The sequence below is a fragment of the Tachysurus vachellii genome, chromosome 12 (genome assembly GCF_030014155.1).
Source record: "Tachysurus vachellii isolate PV-2020 chromosome 12, HZAU_Pvac_v1, whole genome shotgun sequence".
Classification (NCBI taxonomy): domain Eukaryota; kingdom Metazoa; phylum Chordata; class Actinopteri; order Siluriformes; family Bagridae; genus Tachysurus; species Tachysurus vachellii.
Window position 1 is genome coordinate 9243108 of NC_083471.1, and position 20612 is coordinate 9263719.

At 41.2% G+C, this 20612-nt stretch overlaps 2 protein-coding genes across 5 annotated transcripts; both read left to right on the forward strand.

Moving 5' to 3' along the window:
- The first annotated feature begins 760 nt into the window (after nt 1-760).
- Nucleotides 761-7820, forward strand: agpat9l (1-acylglycerol-3-phosphate O-acyltransferase 9, like). 4 transcript variants are annotated; one of them, XM_060882693.1, is made up of 14 exons: nt 761-875; nt 1588-1616; nt 1802-1960; nt 2801-2864; nt 3746-4040; nt 4330-4404; nt 5206-5295; nt 5559-5652; nt 5992-6107; nt 6246-6301; nt 6576-6661; nt 6834-6962; nt 7121-7200; nt 7325-7820. In XM_060882693.1, the coding sequence occupies exons 3-14, from the start codon at nt 1817-1819 to the stop codon at nt 7422-7424; spliced, it is 1329 nt and encodes a 442-aa protein (XP_060738676.1). In that variant the 5' UTR covers nt 761-875; nt 1588-1616; nt 1802-1816; the 3' UTR covers nt 7425-7820. The 4 variants fall into 4 exon arrangements, with proteins under 4 accessions (XP_060738676.1, XP_060738677.1, XP_060738678.1 ...); XM_060882694.1 differs by having other exon boundaries at nt 765-875; nt 1792-1960; XM_060882695.1 differs by lacking the exon at nt 1588-1616 and having other exon boundaries at nt 791-875.
- Nucleotides 7821-8539: 719 nt separating this feature from the next.
- On the forward strand, nt 8540-20608 carry LOC132855372 (uncharacterized). Its single transcript, XM_060884268.1, has 7 exons — nt 8540-8667; nt 10113-10173; nt 14265-14561; nt 14664-14957; nt 18857-19141; nt 19252-19542; nt 19681-20608. Exons 1-7 carry the CDS (start codon nt 8653-8655, stop codon nt 19914-19916), a joined length of 1479 nt encoding a protein of 492 aa, XP_060740251.1. The 5' UTR covers nt 8540-8652; the 3' UTR covers nt 19917-20608.
- Nucleotides 20609-20612: the final 4 nt, after the last annotated feature.

Sequence of the window (20612 nt, forward strand, 5' to 3'; positions counted from 1 at the left end):
AGAGAGACAGACAGAGAGAGGGAGAGAGAGTGGAAGAGAGAGATAGAGAGTGGGAGAGAGGGGGGATAGAGAGAGAGATAGAGACAGAGAGAGAGAGAAAGAGGGGGGGGGGGACACAGAGAGAGAGAGAGACAGAGAGAGAGCGATATTTATCAGTTTAGCATCTTAACACTTTACATATTAATACATGACATTGTCCCAAACCTCACGGCCAACAAACACTGACATGTCATGAAATTTCAGCACAATTTCATTTCATTTCCTCTAATTCAGTTCATAATCCCAAAGGTTTAAAGTTCACCAGGAAATGAAGAACTTTCACACCAGAGCGCTGCTGAGTTCTGACTTCTGACTGGCGTTGATTCATTTTCTCTCTCAGCAGCCCTGACTGTAGCGCACGCGCAAATCACACGATTACATTAATACACGCTCGGTCTATTACGTTTCTATAGCAACAGCACATTCACAGGTACGTGTGTGTGTGTGTGTGTGTGTGTGTGTGTTCACCATTAGATGTAGAGTGATGTGGTGGAGTCTCCAGTGTCAGTGCTGTGTACCAGTTAGAGGTAAAGCTTTAACTGTAAGTTCTCCACATCTTCAGGACAGGAGTTTACACTTCCCATCAGTTCCAGGCTCTCAGTGAGCAGAAGGTGCAGTGTGTGTGTTTCCAGTCTTGTCCTCATGATGGCGCTGTTTTACCCTCACTTCTACAGTGGACTTTCTCCAGGTCGTGTCTCCACAGAGCAGCAGGAAGCTTTACTTCTTTCAGCGCTGCCTGTGACACAGCTGAACTTTACACACAGAAACACACACACATACACACACACACACACACACACACAGAGAGAGAGAGAGAGAGAGAGAGAGAGGATCGGGTGAGTTTTGACTTTTCTGTGTTCTATGTGGTGAAAGAATGAAGTGTGTGTGTGTGTGTATGTGTATGTGTATGTGTGTGTGTGTGTGTGTGTGTGTGTGTGTGTTGCCTGGAACAGGTTTGATCAAGTTCAAGTTTTAACAGACATTTCAGTAACAGTGTGGTGTTTCAAATCCACTCTTTATTTACATCCTTTGAAAGGTTTTATTTAAGGGTTTTATTCTTATTACTGAAGTGATTTCATGCTTCATTTAACTGAAACACACAGTGATTATCTGCAGAAACACACTAACACAATCACACACTTGAGTCATATTACATGTACAAAGGTTGGGGTTTAAGGTTAGGGGTGGGGTCAAAGTGCAGAACTTCTCTTCTGACCAGACACACACACACACACAGACAGACACACACACACACACACCACCACCACACTGTCACATACTGTACACACACTGCATGTGTGAGACATAATGAGTGTCAGGTGCACGTCTATATTTAACACTCACAAAGCAGTTCCATAAAAGCACACAATAGAGTGAGTGTGTAAGTGTGTGTGAGGTTAAAAGGGGTGTGTTCACACTGCAGGTGAGTGTATAAGTGTGTGTGTGAGGTGAAGGTTGTGTTCACGCTGATTTTTGTTCCTGTTTTATAAATGGATTACTCATGTTTCCTTTTTTCTCTGTATGTTTCCTGTGTTGGTGTGTATACAGGGCTGTGATGTGTTTAAACTAAGTCTGGGGTGAGTGTGTGTGTGTGTGTGTGTGTGTGTGTTTGTGTGTGTTAGTACAGACTGAGAACTTTACGTGTGGTGGTTTAAGTGTGTTTGTTGGATGATTAAGGTGTTGTATGACTATGACATAGAGGTGTGTATAGAGGTGTAAAGGTGTGTGTGTGTATGTATGTGTGATTATAAGTGTAGTATAGGTGTGTGTGTGCAGTATGGGGTGTGTGTGGGCAGTGGTGATTCCTGCACTGCAGTTCTTCTTCATGGCACTGCTGCTGCTCCTCATGCTACCGGCCATGTTCGGCCTCTCACTCGGCATCACAGAGACCTACATGAAGATCCTCATCAAAACACTGGAGGTACGCACACACAAACACACATAAATAACAAATTATAGGAAGGAAATATGATTTTTTTTAAATATAACAGCTGAGTCTAGTCAGTGTGGAGCTGCATGCATTGTGAAAAATGCACAACCAGTTTAGTCATCAGTGGGGGTGCTGGGAGTGAGGGGAATTGTGTTGAGTGTGTTTTTTAGGAGTCTGAGGGCTTGTGTGCAGAAGCTGTAAGTAAGTCTTCTTGTCCTTAATTTCACACTCCTGTAGTGTCTCCCTGTTAAGCAGAAGGTCAGGGTTCAAGCCAGAGCACTGCCAAGATGCCACTGTCACAAGAAGCTCTTATCTCTCACTGCTCCAGGTCGCTGTATCATAGCTGAACCTGTGCTCTGATCCCAAACTCCACAGTTGGGATGTCTAAAGAAAAATAAAACGCAGTAATGTATATGTACCGTTTCCATGGTGATCAGTCCCATGACTGTGATGCCATCTGCAAACCTAAGGACATGCAGTCATAGGTGAAGAGAGTGTACAGCAGTAGGCTCTGGACACAGCCTTAGGGGTCTGTGTGCTCACAGGTCTGATAACTGATGTCTGTTACCCTACCCTGACTGACTGGGGTCTGTTCATCAGGAAGTTCAGCACCCAGTTACAGAGGGAGGGTCAGTCCCATGGTGAGCAGCTTTTCACACAGCCTCTATGTGGTATGACTGGTGAATGCTGAGCTGTAGTCAATGAATAGCATGGAATAGCTTTCTCACACATGTATGATGAAATCACATATGAGCTATAATTAATGTGTTAAAGCTGTCTGAGCTTGAGTGTGTCTGTGTGTCTGTGTCTGTGTGTGTGTGTGTGTTAAAGTGGGCAACACTGAAGATTCAGAAGAGCAAGAGAGAGGAGATGCTGAAACACTCTACATCTTATGGTGAACACACACGTGCACACACACACACACTTGCGCGCACACACACGTGCGTGCACACACACATGCACGCACGCACACACACACACACGCACACACACACACAAAGTAGTAGTAGATTAAAGTGGTCTTTATGCATTGCTCTTGATTATTGATCTCTATATTCTACACTTTATCACAAAGAGTAACACTGATAAGAGACAGAAAGGACGAATTCCATTGTGTGTGTGTGAGAGAGAGAGCGAGAGAGAGAGAGAGAGAGCAAGAGAGAGAGAGAGAGCAAGAGAGAGAGAGAGAGCTTTATACATTATACAGGATTTAGTGTCTGGAACAAGAACACACTCAAGTACACACATTTGAACACACACTCACTCATACACTCAAACCCCACAGAAACACACAAACACACTTGAACAGTTATACTCAGTTGTATACACTGTCACTGTGTTTTCTGAGTGTCTTTGTGTGTGTGTGTGTGTGTGTGTGCGTGTGTGTGAGTTACTTGTTTCTGCAGTAAGGTGTGTTTTGATCTGTTCTGACATGTTCTCTGTAGCTAACAGTGCAGTCATTTCCTTCACTCTCACTACACATTACTGAAATAGTTTCCTCTCTATATTTCTCTTTACATCACACAGCTCTGTTTAAATTCTACAATCTGATATAATCTGATTGATCAGAAGGTGTTGATTAATTTTCAACAACAGCAACAATCGTCTTCTCTCCTGTTAATCACAGTGACGTGTGTGTTATGAAAACAAAAACAATACTTGATAGAGACACACACAGAGACAAACAGACACAAACACACACACACACACACACACACACACACAATTCAAAATGTAATCAGAATACTGTATCTTTTGTCTCCGTCTCCTCCTCAGGTCTGATCCAGCGAGATGACTGGTCCTTGGAAAAGGAGATCGGGGAGCTGCGACGCAATAGGCCGAGGTCAGGGGTGGGTGGGGCTTTTGCCTTTAGTGACGTGTTCTACTTCAGTAAGAAGGGGATTGAGAGCATTGTGGAGGATGAGGTGACTCAGAGGTTCAGCTCTGAGGAACTAGAGTCCTGGAACCTGCTCACGAGAACCAACAACAACTTCCACTACATATCACTGCGCCTCACTGTGCTGTGGGGGGTCGGGGTCATCGTCCGCTACGGCATCCTGCTGCCTCTCAGGTCTCTCACACACACACACACACACACACACACACACACACACACACACACACACACAGATGTACTCTCCAGATGTAGCCTAGTGTCGAGAGGAAGAGCGAACCTGTCGATGAAGCTGAAGTGTCTTTGCTGCAGACGCTAAACCAATCTCATCAGTCTCTCATTCAGATACATTACATTGCTCACTGAGGTCAATAAACAGCTACAAAACCAGTTGTATAAATACTGTAATACACTACAATAAATACATGTAATAAACACAAGTGGTTGTTTGTTTGTTTCTGTTCAGGATCATGTTAGCGTGTATCGGCCTCAGCTGGCTGGTCATTGGCACCACTGTGGTGGGATTTCTCCCCAACTGCAGGTACGCAAACACCAAACACTGCAAATACTGTGGGGAATATTTAAATTATTACTGTATGAGTAGAGTCTGAATGTGTAGAGTCTGAGTTTGTAGAGTCTGAGAGTCTACCAGATTGCAAGCAGTGCAAGACAAATGACAGTTCAAACAAACGTTACTACAAGACAATAAACAAAAGCAGCACTCTCCAGAGTACATACTATATATTCTACAGTTCTTGCGCAAAATACTGGAATGAACACTTTTCAGGTACTGTAATGAATTGTGAAAAGCAGCATGTGCAAAGAGCAAAATCAGTGTGCAAAATAACATGTAAACAAGGTTGATATGGGTGTGGCTGTGTACATGGATGTATATTGGAAAAGTGTGTATGTGGTGCAGATCAGTGCAGTCCACACAGTGGAGTGTGTGTGTGTGTATTGTGCTCAGTGCAGTTCAGTTGTTGAGAAGCCTGATGGCTTGTGGAAAGAAACAAGAAACACTGAGTGTGTAGAGTCTGAGTGTGTAAAGTTGCTCCTAGCATTAAGAGAAGGCTAAAATAAAAGATGTGTAGAGTTTCTCTTGCACTACACACACTTCAGGATCTACTACATCTTTGACTGAGACACAATGGTTAGCGGTTAACAGTTAGCAGTTAGCGTCAGTCTTACTTGTGTAACATCTCTGTAACATTTATCTAAAGCAAAGTCTGATAGAAATGAATGTTTTTTTATTAGTAGTACATTAAAGACAACCAATGTTTTGAAAATTTCTGACTATTGACTATTTATGCCTGTGTACTGAGTACTCTGTGTGTGTGTTCAGGATAAAGGACTGGCTCAGTGAACTTGTACACGTTATGTGTTACCGCATCTGTGCTCGAGGCCTTTCAGCCACCATTCACTACCACAACAGGTACACAACAAGCGCTCAAGCACTACACAACTGTGACACAACTTCAGTGTAACATATTTAACACTGTAGAGCGTCTGACTCGAAACCCGAAGGTTGTGGGTTCGAGTCTCGGGCCGGCCACGATTGAGGTGCCCTTGAGCAAGGCACGGTGTGTGTGTGTGTTCACTGCTGTGTGTGCACTTTGGATGCGTTAAATGCAGAGAACGAATTCTGAGTATGGGTCACCATACTTAGCCGTATGTCACTTCACTTCACTGTTCCAGAGAGAACAAGCCGAGGAAGGGAGGAATCTGTGTAGCCAATCACACGTCTCCCATCGACGTGGTGATTCTGGCCAACGATGGAGGATACGCCATGGTGAGTGACAGCTCTCTGACCACCAACACAGAGAGGAAATACCTCAATACTGATGTTAATGACACGTCCAGGGTTTAGTTAGCATGTAGTAGTATGGAGAAAACCTCAGCTCTGTGGTCCAACTTCACAGGGACTGAAAACAAATGAGTACCAGGTTTTAGTGGTACCAGAATCAGAACTACGCACACAAACACCTCATTCTTCAATACCTGCCTGTCAGGAGAGTTTGATTCTACACAGAAATCATGCAGAGCTGTAAAGAAACATTTCTCACTGAGATGTAAACTATTTTCTTTTTCAGAAAAGTCTCCTGTGTTGTTTTGTTGGTTTGATTGACAGGTAGGGCAGGTCCATGGGGGTTTGATGGGTGTGGTTCAGCGAGCGATGGTTCGAGCATGTCCACACATCTGGTTTGAGAGAGCAGAGATGAAAGATCGCCACCTGGTGACACAGAGGTGGAACAACAGTGCAGTCACATTAACGCACATTCAAACTAAAATCATCTAATGATCATGTGCATTATTGAATCAATCACACACACACAAACAAACACACACACAGTTTATTGACAGCCTGTGTGTTGTCCTCCACAGATTGAGGGATCACGTGAATGACAAGAACAAACTCCCTATCCTTATTTTCCCTGAGGGTAAGTAACCCAGTGGGTCAGAAAACAGTTACGTCAAATTTATTTGCAATTCAAATGCATTGGTTGCCCACTGTCATCAGACCAGTTTTGACTGCAGGCTTCTAACAGATACTTCCAGAGGTCTGTTTCTCAGCTGAGTAAAATAACACCTCCATGTGGTTGGAGAGTCAACACAAATACATTACTATATCACCTGCAGTGTGATGTCCTGCAGACTGAAAGTCACTTCAGCGACTGAAATGTTTAGAATGTGTTCTTGTCTCTCTACACAAAGGAACCTGCATCAATAACACATCTGTTATGATGTTCAAGAAGGGGAGTTTTGAAATCGGAGGTACCATCTATCCTGTAGCCATAAAGGTATAAAAAAGAAAAAACTATAAGACACTTTAAACTGTCTGAGTTACCGATAACAACAAACCTGTACAGCTAGCTCACCGGGTAAACTGCAATTCGGCAATAAACAACAGAAATGGTGTTGTGTGTGTGTGTGTGTGTGTGTGCATGTGCTTGTGTGTGTGCATGTGTGCAGTACGACCCACGGTTCGGTGATGCGTTCTGGAACAGTGGGAAGTACAGCATGGTGAGTTACCTGCTGAGGATGATGACGAGCTGGGCCATCGTCTGTAACGTCTGGTACCTAGCACCCGTGACCCAGCAGGTGAGCAGGAGAGATTTGTAAATGAATGCTTCAGATATTTTTGAATAAATCAAAACACACAGTTTTACAGATTAAACAACTAGCTGAAAAGAACCAGAGAACTGAGTTGTGTTGTCATGGCAATCATGCCATTGATTAATCATTTCCTGTGTGAACAGGAAGGAGAGGATGCTGTGCGGTTTGCTAACAGGGTGAAGTCTCTGATTGCGAGACAGGGAGGACTGGTGGACTTGTCCTGGTTCGTCATCACTTTATTAATATCCAATAAATTGAGGTTATATTTAGTAACATGTTTGAACTTTGTAACCTTGTGTGTGTGTGTGTGTGTGTGTGTGTGTGTGTGTGTGTATGTGTGTGTGTAGGGACGGTGGTTTAAAGAGAGCCAAAGTAAAAGACTCGTTTAAGCAGGAGCAGCAGAGGATGTACAGCAGCATGGTGGCCGGAGACGACTGCAGCGAGTAAACACTGAAATCAGCCAATCACAGAGCTCCAAATCACCAAACCTTCCAGTCAGACACTCAGAGACTTTAACTGACCATTCAGATCAGTTAATAAGATCCTAATGTCATTAAACACATTGAGCGGTTCCTCGTTGCTGGATGCAGACTGAATGACTTATAGGTCATGGAATGATCTGGTTTAATCTCAGGTGCAGCTTTTCCCTCTCTCCAGAACATCACTGAAATTCGAGATCTTTACGTGCAGAAACAAATCCTTTCTGCTGACAATGCAGGTCTAGCCTATTAAAAAGGGCCCTGGTGTTCTTTCTTCTGAATTATTAATACCAAATGCTGGTCTTTAATTTTACTGAATAAATGTACTATATCTCAATCTAATAAAAGTCTTTATTCAACATCAGTACTGATGCTGTGTGTCCACACTGAGCCACCGTACATACACCTGTCACTTTAACACATATGTCATCTGTCCGTGTTTGTTTATATTAATTACACAACTCGCACTACACACACATCCCTCCACACACAAGACACACAACACACACATCACTCCACACACTGCACACACTCAACACACACAAGACACACACTGCACACACTCAGCACACACACATATGATACAGATCGGATATTTCCAGTGCTGAAAGTTTAACACACAACATTATAGAACGAGTGGAGATCTGATTAAAGTTCACAAAGTATTTAATTTCACACTGTAAGTTTATTATCGGTGGTTTAATTAAGGATTTAGAGGTATAAGTCCACTGTCCATCTGCCATGATGCTACAATCTGTTATTCCAGAACTTCCAGACTTCCAGCTTGAATTCTGAAAGAACGATTCATCCTGTTTTTTATCCACTTGTAGTTACATTTGGAATGTTAGTGTCCTGGCTCCTGTTTTCACTCAGCCCTAAACAATAGGCTCCTCATCAGCCTCTTTCTCTCTTTTACAATGAATTTTTTTTTTACGTTACTCTGAAGGTTTAAGTGCATCTACGGGTCATTAATCATCACTGAATCAACAGCTGGTGGTTAAAAGAGAAACTCTTTTTTTTTTTTAGTTTAGTTGAACCTGCTTTTGTTCTTCCAGCGGATAGTGTGTGTATGTGTGTGTTTGTGTGTGTGCATGTGTGCTCCTGTCCAGGGCGGAGTTTACCTGTAGTGAATTCAATACACAGGACACGATTAAAAAAACACATAAAGTCTCTGAAGACAGTTTCACCTGCGTTAGATGAAAGCTGATATGGTGAGTTTATTAAATATAATACAGACTGCAGTTACACCACTGCAACATCTTTTTGTCTTAATATAAATTTATACTTTTAAAATAGTGTAAAAGAACAACAAAAAAAAAAAAACGGGACATGAAAAAAAAAAAAAGAAAAAGAAAAAAGAACACCTCAAATTTAGAAATTTTGAATATCTGTTTTTAATTACATTAAAAATACAACAGGGAGAATTTCATTTTGTTTTATTTTTTCTGCATATTGAAATGTCTGTGTTAATCTGATTTTAAGATGTTAATCTGTTAATCTGAGACTCTCAGAGTCTCAGATGTTAGATGTTAATCTGAGACTCTCTGACTTTATCGTTTCAGATTGTGTTAGATAGTGTTTCTGTAGATCCTGCATTGAACTGTCCTGTGAACACTCAACACTGGGACTTATTTTATTACAAATCTCTGTTTATTTCATGGCATTTATGAGTCTGTACAGTGACAGTAAGAAAACATATGTAACAGACCAAAGAAAAGACAGTACAGGATATTACAGCAAAAGCTAAAGAGAGAAACAGACTCCTGAATAATTGATGTCTCCACACACTAATGCAGTAACACATTAACTGCATTAAAATAAGAGTAATCAGTTTATTAGTGTCTACTGCTCTAAATAGTGGAAATGGTTTATGTAGAAATGTTTAATTTCATTAGCGGTTTGATTCTTCATGCCATTTCTTTTACATGTACAGACCTGAAAGCTAACAGGATGTTATCTGTTCATATGTGGAGAGGCTGCAGGTCTCAGCTTGATAAAAATGTGGATCTTGCAGTGTGTTTGTTTTCCCAAAGGAACAGGAAGAGAAGGTTTTGTAAGCTCTAAAGTCACTCAGGGTTTCACATTTAGAAGAAATTCAGGAAGTTCAGCCTGTAAAAAAATCAACTGAATTCCTTCTTAGTACTGACCAGGTTCAAACGGTTTGTGAGTGCCATTTTATGCCATTAAACTGTGTATTCTTAAAAAGAATTCTTTTTTTGTGAAATAATAAATAGAAATGTACAGATATCTTTTTTGAGAATTTTAAATGTTTTTTTTTTGCTTTTTTTTTTCCATTTCTTATATTTGTATTTAATTTTTTTTGTTAATAATTCAGGATTCCTCAACATGTGGGATATACAATATAATTCTGAAATCCTGAGTGTTTTATTTACATATAATAATTCATATTTATGTAAACAAATCAATAATTAACCTTTTGTCAAGACTGACATATTTCGTCATTTGGAACACAACAGTTCATTTTATATATTTTTACAAGTAATTTCTAACGTATTTATTCCTGATATCAGTTCAACACATGTCACTAACAGGATTCGTTTACACTCTCGCAGAAGTTCTGCTGAAACACATCGTTTTAGTTTGGTATCACAGCTCACAGAATTTTATTCAAATCTGCTACACACTGCATTTACAGATGCATTTTGGCAGCCTTCATCAGTGTGTCCTCTTCTTCCTCATCCTCACAGTCATCACTGGTAAGTGTCATTACTACACAACAAGCCCTACATACTACACAATAAACACTACAAACTATATACTCACATTCACCACTGGTCAGTGACATTACTACACAATAAACACTACACACTACACACTCACATTCACTTCTTGTAAGTGTAATTACTACACAATACACACTACACACTCACATTTACTGCTGGTGTCATTACTACACAATAAACACTACACACTACACAGTAATCACTACACACTACACATTCACAACTGGTAAGTGTAATTACTACACAATACACATTATAGACTCACATTCACTACTGGTAAGTGTTATTACTACACAATACACACTACACACTCACATTTACTGCTGCTGTCATTACTACACAATAAACACTACACACTACACAGTAATCACTGCACACTACACATTCACAACTGGTAAGTGTAATTACTACACAATACACATTATAGACTCACATTCACTACTGGTAAGTGTTATTACTACACAATACACACTACACACTCACATTTACTGCTGGTGTCATTACTACACAATAAACACTACACACTACAAGATAAACACCACACACTACATACTACAGTATATACTCACATTCACCACTAGTCAGTAACATTACTACACAATAAACACTACACACAACACAGTAATCACTACACACTACTCACTCATATTCAGAGCTGGTAAGTGTTATTACTACATAATAAACACTGCACACTACACACTACTACTTTGCACTTCTGGTTAGATGTTAACTGCAATTCGTTATTCCCTTGCACCCATGTGAAATGACAATAAACTCGAATCTATTCTAATCTAATATAAATAGTTATAGCTAAATTACAGTGTTAGCTAGCTACAACATATGTGAAGTGCTGTTAGCTGGATTACACCATTTTTTCCCACCTTCTTCCTTTATTGTTTTTCTCTTTCTGAGCTGTGATGCAGAACCATCCTCTGAGAAGCACTTCATCTTCATCTTCATAGCTACATGTCCATCTGCTCTCAAAGTCAAACCAGTAAAACAAGTGCTGTGCTTTGAAGTGATAGTTGGGTGACACCAACTTCTTCAACTGGCCTTTTAGTATTTTGATTTGATTTTATTATGAAAAACTATATGATTTTATTATGAAATCTATTAATTATTTATTATGAAAAACTTATGATTTTATTATGAAAAACTCTTTGAAGACCAATAATGTTACAAAATAAATGACTCTGTGTAAATCTGGAGTTTGTAATCACTAGTGAAATGTTTAAAAGTTTTTAAATTCCTTGTTTTATTGTTGTGATTATTATGTTGGCTTTGTAGAAGCCAACATTCTGATTTCCTTTATAAGCTTATTATTATTATTATTATTATTATTATTATTATTATTATTATTATTATTATTATGTTGGCTTTGTAGAAGCCAACATTCTGTTTTCCAATTTAAGCTTAGACAAAAATTTATCAAGAGTAACTCCTCCTAGAGCTTGCGAGCCATATGCACCAAATTCGGATATGTTGTAGACCCTGGTCTGAAGTTGGTTGCTATTACTTTTCTAAGCGATCTGAGTACCGGTACTTCTGGTACCGGGTCTCAAATTGGCCTTTTTCCCCCATAGACTCCCATTATAAAATTTGGAGGTTTATAACTCGGCGAGCTTTCGAACTATCTACACCAAACTCAGCCAGCTCCTTTAGGGTGATACTCTGAACAAACCTTTAAATTGCTATACCGACTGGCCTTTCGATTGTCCCACAGCCCCGCCCCAAAATATGCAAAATCAAAAATTAGCACAACATGGACATGTAACATATCAAAACACTCAGCCCAATGAGGGAAACTTCCTCAAGAGTATTCAGATGATGTCACATGCTTGTCTCCACTTGCCTCCAAATGTTTTGGCACCCTAGCTTTCTGTCCACTTGCTTCTAAAAGTAAAACTGTCCCTTATGTCCACTCGCCTCCATAAAGCACCGGCCTTTGCGAATACTTGCTTCATCAAAGCCAACATCAAAGTTTGTCACGACAAACTTTACAAATCTAGTTATTATTATTCTTCTTAGCCACAAATTTATCAAGAGTAACTCGTCCTAGGGCTTTCGAGCCACATGCACCAAATTCGGATATGTCGTAGACCCTGGTCTGAAGTTTGTTGCTACTACTTTTCTAAGCGATCGGAATTCCGGCATTCCCGGTACGGAAGCTCAAAGTGGCCTTTTTTCGTATCCACTTCCATTATAAATTTTGGAGGTTTATAACTCGGCAAGTTTTCGAGCGATTTACACCAAACTCGGACAGGTTCTTTAGGACGTTACTCCGGACAAAGTTCCGGACTCGGCGTTCCGACGGAACTTTCGGTTTTCCCGTAGTCGACGATGGAACGTCCCATAGACTTGAATGGGGAATTCCTAAAATTCCTCTAAGCTTTCACACACGCAGCGTGCGCAGAGCTCAGGCACGGCTTCTCTCCTGTGTTCTATGCAGTATAATAATAAGTAGAATCCCATAATGACTGCAGTATTGACATGAAATGTCCAAACCCTCAGTAGCCACTTTTTGCCAAAAGTATTGGCACCCCACCGGGTATACTGGTGACGTCACGTGTAGCCCCGCCCCCAGAATAAGCGAAATCAAAAATGAGCACAATATGGACATGTCATATATCAAAACACTCAGCCCAATGAGGGGAACTGCCCCACGTGTATTTTGGTCACGTCACGTGACGTCACGTGTATAGCCCCGCCCCCAAAATAAGCGAAATCAAAAATTTGCACAACATGGACATGTGACATATCAAAACACTCAGCCCAATGAGGGGAAGTGCCTCACGTGTGTTATGGTCACGTCACGTCACGTGTCGTCACGTGTCATCACGTGAAAATAAAAAATTTGCACAACATGGACATGTGACATATCAAAACACTCAACACAATGAGGGGAACTGCCCCACGTGTATTTTGGTAACGTCACGTGACGTCACGTGTAGCCCCGCCCCCAAAATAAGCGAAATCAAAAATTTGCACAACATGGACATGTGACATATCAAAACACTCAGCACAATGAGGGGAACTGCCCCACGTGTATTTTGGTCACGTCACGTGACGTCACGTGTAGCCCCGCCCCCAAAATAAGCGAAATCAAAAATTAGCACAACATGGACATGTGACATATCAAAACACTCAGCACAATGAGGGGAACTGCCCCACGTGTATTTTGGTCACGTCACGTGACGTCACGTGTAGCCCCGCCCCCAAAATAAGCGAAATCAAAATTAGCACAACATGGACATGTCATATATCAAAACACTCAGCCCAATGAAGGGAAGTGCCTCACGTGTGTTATGGTCACGTCACGTCACGTGTCGTCACGTGTCATCACGTGAAAATAAAAAATTTGCACAACACGGACATGTGACATATCAAAACACTCAGCCCAATGAGGGGAAGTGCCTCACGTGTGTTATGGTCACGTCACGTCACGTGTCGTCACGTGTCATCACGTGAAAATAAAAAATTTGCACAACATGGACATGTGACATATCAAAACACTCAGCACAATGAGGGGAACTGCCTCATGGGTATTCGGATCATGTCACATGCTCATGTCCGCTCGCCTCCAAAAGTATTGGCACCCTAGCGGTCCAGTAGCTTTCACAATCTTTCTGTCCACTTGCCTCCAAAAGTAACACTAACCCTTATGTCCACTCGCCTCCAAAAAGCACCGGCCTTTGCGAATACTTGCACCGTCAAAGCCAACATCAAAGTTTGTCTCGACGAACTTTACAAATCTAGTTGTTTTTCTGATTATTTTCTCTCTTTTTTGTAAAGCACTTTGAATTACCATTGTGTATGAAATGTGCTATATAAGTAAACTTGCCTTGCCTTGTCTTGCATAGTGCTGATTATGGGGTTGTTTCCCCACATCCAAATAAAACAACAAATGAAACAGCTTTAATTATCGCGTAGGAATATAATAAGATAAACTATATACATATTTAGACTAAACTGTCTGTTCTATTATCATGTTTTATTCAGATATAAAAGATTAAAAGGCCTTCAGACATTTTTTCTCAACATGAACTGTTTAATTTCTATTTCAGCTCCTACTCTGGCTTTCACTTCTGTAATGGTGAAGCTGAATCAGTCTGCTGATCTTCCCTGTAAGCAGAACTGCTCTGGTTCTCTCCGATGGACTGTGATTGATAAACCACGTCTTATTGTGGCTGAGTGTAATCAGACATCATGCTGGTCAAAGGAGGGGTTTAACATGTCTCATGATCAGTACCTGAAGGGAGATTTGTCTCTCACCATCAATGCAGCTGATTACAGTAACAGAGGTTTGTACACGTGTGAATGTGCTGGTGAAGAGGTCAATACTGTACAGCTCAGCATTGAGAGTAAGTGTACTTGTTTATTATTTACTGATTTAGCTGTGAAAGTTTAAATCATCATGTGTCAGATTTGGAACTGATGAAGCTTCTGATTTGTTTTCTCCTCAGCAAGGATGCTGTTAGCTAATTTAAAGTCTGGAGAAGATTTGATCCTACACTTACACAAATCAAACTACATGGAGTTGATTTATAAAAGCAAAGATTCACCTGATCTGTACGGTGAACAGATCTGCAATGTGACTGAAGACTCACTTCAGTGTAATGATGAATATAAACACAGAGCACTACTGAAAGACTCAATTATAATACTGAAGAATCTAAAACCATCAGATAGTGGAGTTTACACCATCCAGGACACACTGTATAAATGCATCAATCTTATTTACACTCTCTCTGTGAAAGGTACAGTTCAGTGAGAAAATATCTCATATCTGTTCTAATTATAATGAGTTCAAGCCAGTTTTAGACAACTGGGTCTTTAATTTAATAATTTAATAATTATCTTAATCAGTTTAATTCACACTTTCATTTCTCTGTGTGTGCAGATGCATTATCGGTTGTTGATTATCTTAGTTGTTAGCGTACAGCCGCAGCCAATGGTTCTGAGAATGACACAAATGTTCATAACAGTCTGCTGCTTCAGTTTTTAATATATGCAAATGGCGATTTGTATATACTGCAGAATGTTATGAAGAGTGTTCAGATGAATTGCAATTAATTGCAAAGTGTCTCTTTGCCATGAAAATGAACTAAATAAATAATAATAAAAAAACACTTCCACTGCATTTCAGACCTGCCACAAAGGACCAGCTGACATCATGAGGGTGTCAACCATGGTTACCTGCAAGGAATCATGTGCAGTGACATTGTTTTGCTCCAAAAGGGATACACAGGCAAGGATATTGCTCTAATTAGCTTGCGCCTAAATCAACCATTTATCAGATCATCGAGAACTTGGAGAGATGTTTTTGAGAGGGCTTCATCACCGGGACTGTCTTCTAAAGTTAATTCATCTGCAGGATTGGGGCACCACTTATGCAGAGCTTGCTCTAGAATGGCAGCAGGCAGGTGAATCAGACTGATATTCTGCAAAAGGTACAGGGATTGGACTGATGAGGACTGGGGTAAAGTCATTTTCTCTCATTTTCAGATTCTCTGAATCCCCTTTCCAATTGTTTGGGACATCTGGAAGAAAAGCTGTCTTGAGAATAAAAAGTGGATGCTACCATCAGTCCTGTGTCATGCCAACAGTAAAGCATCCTGAGACCATGTGTGGGGTTGCTCAGGGGTGGAAGGGGTGCCCCATGGGAGTGAGCTCACTCACCTGACTCACGGGGACCAGGAGTGGGGATGCCAAAAGCGGTGCTCCCGTCCATTCTACTCTCTAATGTTTGCTCCCTAGACAATAAACTGGACTACATCTGACTCAAACGCACTACACGGCGAGAGTTTAGAAACTGCTGCGTCTTTGTTTTCACAGAGACTTGGCACAGCAACAGAGTTCCAGATGCCACCATTCAACTAGATGGGCTCACCTTGTTTTGTGCCGACAGAAATGCAGCTCTGTGCGGTAAGAGTTGCGGTGGTGGTTTTCATCAACACGGAATAGTGTAAGAACTCTCTGCTTGTTTCTAGTTACTGTTCATCGCTAGTGGAGTTTGTGACTGTTAGATGCAGGCCATTTTATTTACCACAGGAATTCACCACTGTTTTCATTATCAGAGTTTACATTACCCCCAGCGCTAATGCTAAAGAGGCGCTAAGTGAATTATACAGATCTATTAGCAATCTGCAGAATGTTCACCCCGATGGACTGTTTATCATCGCTGGAGATTTTAATCATGCAAATCTCAAGTCAGGGCTCCCTAAATTCCATCAGCATGTGGATTTTGCAACGAGAGGTGAAAACATGCTGGATCTTGTTTATACAAACATTCCTGGTGCGTATCGTGCGGAGTCCCGGCCACACCTCGGCTGCTCAGAGCACATCTCTGTTATGCTAATTCCAGCATACAGACCACTCGCCAGAAGCTCTAAACCAGTCCTGAAGCAGGTGAAAACCTGGCCAGCAGGAGCCACCTCTGCTCTTTAGGACTGCTTTTAGTGCACTGACTGGAACATCTTCAGGGAGGCTGCAACCAACGGTGCCTCCATTAACTTGGAGGAGTACAAAGCATCAGTGACCAGCTACATCGCAAGTTAATTGATGACGTGACCATCTCCAAGACCATTTCCAAGACCATCACCACATGTTCCAACCAGAAGCCATGGATGACTGCTAAAGTGTGTGTGCCTTTAGAGACCTAGCCTTCAGAACAGCAAGGGCCAAACTGTCCCGAGCCATCAGAGAAGCAAAGCGTGTACATACCCAGACAATCTACGGCCACATGTGGCAGGGCATACAGGTGATCACGAACTACAAAACAGCTTCACCTGCCTGTAATAGAGCTGCCTCCCTCCCAGATGTGCTGAATGACTTCTGCTCTCGGTTTGAGGTGCAGAACAATGTAACGGCAAGGAAGACCACCCCCCCCCACCCACCCCCCCGATAATTCATATTCATCGATATGAAGTGCTTTGCGAAGCTCGTCACGAGGCACGTCAATATTAAGTTACCACCCTCACTGGACCCCCTACAGTTCGCGTATCGTCCAAACCGCTCCACGGACGATGCCATTGCCACGGCTCTTCATTTAGCACTCATCCACCTGGACAATAAGGACACGTACATACAAATGCTGTTCATAGACTTTAGTTCAGCATTCAATGCTATCATCCCTCAGAACCTGATTGGGAAGCTGAGCCTGCTGGGACTGAACACCTCCCTCTGCATCTGGATCCTGGACTTCCTGACATCATCTCCAGCATCACCACACTGAGCACTAAAGCCCCCAGGGCTGCATGCTCAGTCCACTGCTGTTCACTCTGCTGACTCATGAGTGTGCAGCAATGCACAGATCAAACCATATTATCTATTTTGCCGTTGACACAACCATGGTGGGTCTCATCAGCAAGATGAGTTAGCATACAGTGAAGAGGTGCAACAGCTAACTGCCGGGTGAAGAGCCAACAACGTTTCACTGAATTTTGAGAAAACCGAAGAGATGGTTGTTGACTTCAGGAAAGCACAGAGCGACCACTCTCTGCTGAACATCAACGGATCATCTGTAGAGATCGTCAGGCGCACCAAATTTCTTTGTGTTCATCTAGCAGAGAACTTCACCTGGTCACTCAACACCAGCTTTATCACCAAGAAAGCCCAGCAGCATCTCTACTTCTTACAAAAGCTGAGAAAGGCACATTTCCCTCCACCCATCCTGACTACTTTTTACAGAGGGACCATTGAGAGCATTCTGAGCAGCTGCATCACTGTCTGGTTTGGGAACTGCACCATCTTGGATCGCAAGACCCTTCAGCGGATAGTGAGGACAGCTGAGAAAATCATTGGAGTCTCTCTTCCCCTATCATGAACACTTACACCACATGTTGCATCCGCAAAGCCAACAGCATTTTGTGTATTGTCTTTTGTGTATTGTCTTTTGTGTATTGTCTTGTAATTTTTTGTTTGCACTGTCTTTTGTCCTGGACTGTCCTGTCTGTCTTGTTTGTCTTGTCTTGCACTGTTTGAACCAGGTTGCACAGTTGCACTTTAGGTGGCTAGGACTACTTGCTAAGTACTTAGCTCTGTCTTTGTTTTATGTAGCACCATGGTGCTGGAGAAACGTTGTCTCATTTCACTGTGTACTGCAACAACTATATATGGATGAAATGACAATAAAAGCTTCTTGACTTGACTCTAGACTTGAAAAGTGATAACTAAATGGCTCGGGGAACAAAACATCTAAATTTTGGATCCAGAGCCAGGAAATTCCCCAGACCTTAATCCCATTGAGAACTTGTTGTGGCAGAGTGGACAAACACTCAAATTCTGACAAACTCTTGCATTGATTATGCAAGAATGGGCTGCCATCATTCAGGATGTGGCCCAGAAAATGTTTGAAGGGCAAATCGCAGAAGTCTTGAAAAAGAAGGGTAAACACTGCAAATATTGACTCTTCGCATAAACTTTATGTATTTGTCAATAAAAGTCCTTCAGCACTTATGAAATCAGTATACCATAGTAATGTCTGAAACAAAGATCTGCAAAAACTGAAGCAGCAGACTTTGTGAAAAATTTATATTTGTGTCATTCTCAAAACTTTTGGACATGGCTGTATTTTTAAATCACTTCAGGATAAAAAATAGAGAACATCTTTAAATTTCTTTAACCTGATAAATAGGCATCATCTTTTTTTTTTCAGATCCTGCAAGTTCCCCAATAAATGTGAAGCGTCATGGGTCTGTTACACTCAAATGCACACGGAATTGTACTGGTTTGGTTGAATGGACCAAAAATAAAAAACATGTGGTGGCTTGGTGTAATCAGACATCATGCAACCCAGAGAAGGGATATAATATATCACATGATCAGTACCTGAAGGGAGATCTGTCCCTCACCATCACTGATGCTTATTACAGTATGAGGGGTTATTACTGCTGCAAGTGTAATGAGAAGTGCATCAGTGAATTTGATGTCTCCATTCAGAGTAAGGCTCATCATTTGTTCTGTCAAACAGTTGTGGATTAGAAAGACCTTTAATTTAAGTTTGATTTGTAAAAGATTTATATAGAATTTGTAATGTTGTTTTCTCCTTAGCTGAGAACTCATCATTTCAGCTAAAGCCTGGTGAAGATCTGCTCATGGATTTGCCCAGAAGAGAGTCAGTGGACGTGATTTACAGAAGCACCAGAAGTTTTGCTGATGATGCAGATGGTAAAAACATCTGTACATTGGAAGACGGTTCTCTGGAGTGTATTGATGCATACACACACAGGATATCTCCAGTTCTCAAACTGGAACATGTGAAACTGACTGACAGTGGAGTTTACACCATCCAGAGCAGGAACAGTCAGGAAGCCTTTCTCATCTACAACGTGTCTGTGGAAGGTAACATCTACTGTTTGTGTCTGTGTGTGTGTGTGTCTGTGTGAGTGTTAAATGTAAGGGTCCTTCTGTAATACCATGACACACAGCATCATGATCATAAAGTCATTGTTTCAATATGCCATCTTGTTTTTGTTGTAGATGACCAGCCAAGACCAGATGAGAAGATTTCACATTTGGTGTTAGGGGTGGTAATTGGGCTGGCACCTGCCATTGTCATTGTAGTTTTAACTGCATGCATTTACAGGAAGCGCAGAGGGAACGAAGGTGTGAGGAATGAAGAAATTCAGAGTTCATTATCATGCTGTTCAGTAAATTATTCTACAAATAACAATGACCCTCTCACCAGCAGTCAGCTGATCAATCCAGAAATTTAATAGAAAGCATGATGTGTTGATTATAAATTAATTTCTTTATTTTTATCTCTCTATCATTATCAGTCTCACTGTAACCAACAAATACATTTCTTCCTGTACCTGTTAAACCCTGTTAACCAGAAATGATCTTGACAACAGATTTTATAAGTTTCCTCAACCAGTGCTTTTACTAGAATGAGTTTAAAACAAACTCGTACCTATCTAGCAGTTCCACTGAATATGATAAATTAGGTCTTGCTTCTTGATGAACAGGACACATTCTAACCTCTGGCAGCCTTGGGATTGGAATTGGCACAGTGAGCCTGTCTCTGATGCAGTAAATAATTAATAAGTATGATCTTTCTGTGATAAATGAAACTTTGAATAAACTGTTCTGACCTTTTGTGAATGTGAGTAGAAGTTGTTTGTGACTATAGAGTTTGTGCAAAATATTAGAGTCAGAATGAGCTGGTTCAGGGCTCAGAATCAGCTTAGGCAGACCTTGGTAAGGTTCTCCTGATCAGGAAATGATCTGGCATGATGTAGTTAATGATTGATGATGTTTTCTTTTCTTTAGTTTCTGTGTTTGAATCATTTTTATAAAATCTCAATGTAATGAATTATTAAAGCCTTTCCTCGCTCATGTTCCACGAGGAGCATTGGGTCCTGTTGTGCAGCAATACAATAAATTGTGAACCTTTGTAAAGCTCTTATGAA

What these genes read in the sequence shown, in the direction of transcription:
- agpat9l (XM_060882693.1), top strand. Translation starts at nt 1,817, where the DNA reads ATGGGGTGTGTGTGGGCAGTGGTGATTCCTGCACTGCAGTTCTTCTTC. An exon ending in GGCATCCTGCTGCCTCTCAG is followed by an intron (nt 4,041 to 4,329) that starts GTCTCTCACACA and finishes GTTTCTGTTCAG; the next exon opens with GATCATGTTAGCGTGTATCG. An exon ending in CGCCACCTGGTGACACAGAG is followed by an intron (nt 6,108 to 6,245) that starts GTGGAACAACAG and finishes TGTCCTCCACAG; the next exon opens with ATTGAGGGATCACGTGAATG.
- LOC132855372 (XM_060884268.1), top strand. An exon ending in TTACACTCTCTCTGTGAAAG is followed by an intron (nt 14,958 to 18,856) that starts GTACAGTTCAGT and finishes TTTTTTTTTCAG; the next exon opens with ATCCTGCAAGTTCCCCAATA. An exon ending in CTACAACGTGTCTGTGGAAG is followed by an intron (nt 19,543 to 19,680) that starts GTAACATCTACT and finishes TTTTTGTTGTAG; the next exon opens with ATGACCAGCCAAGACCAGAT.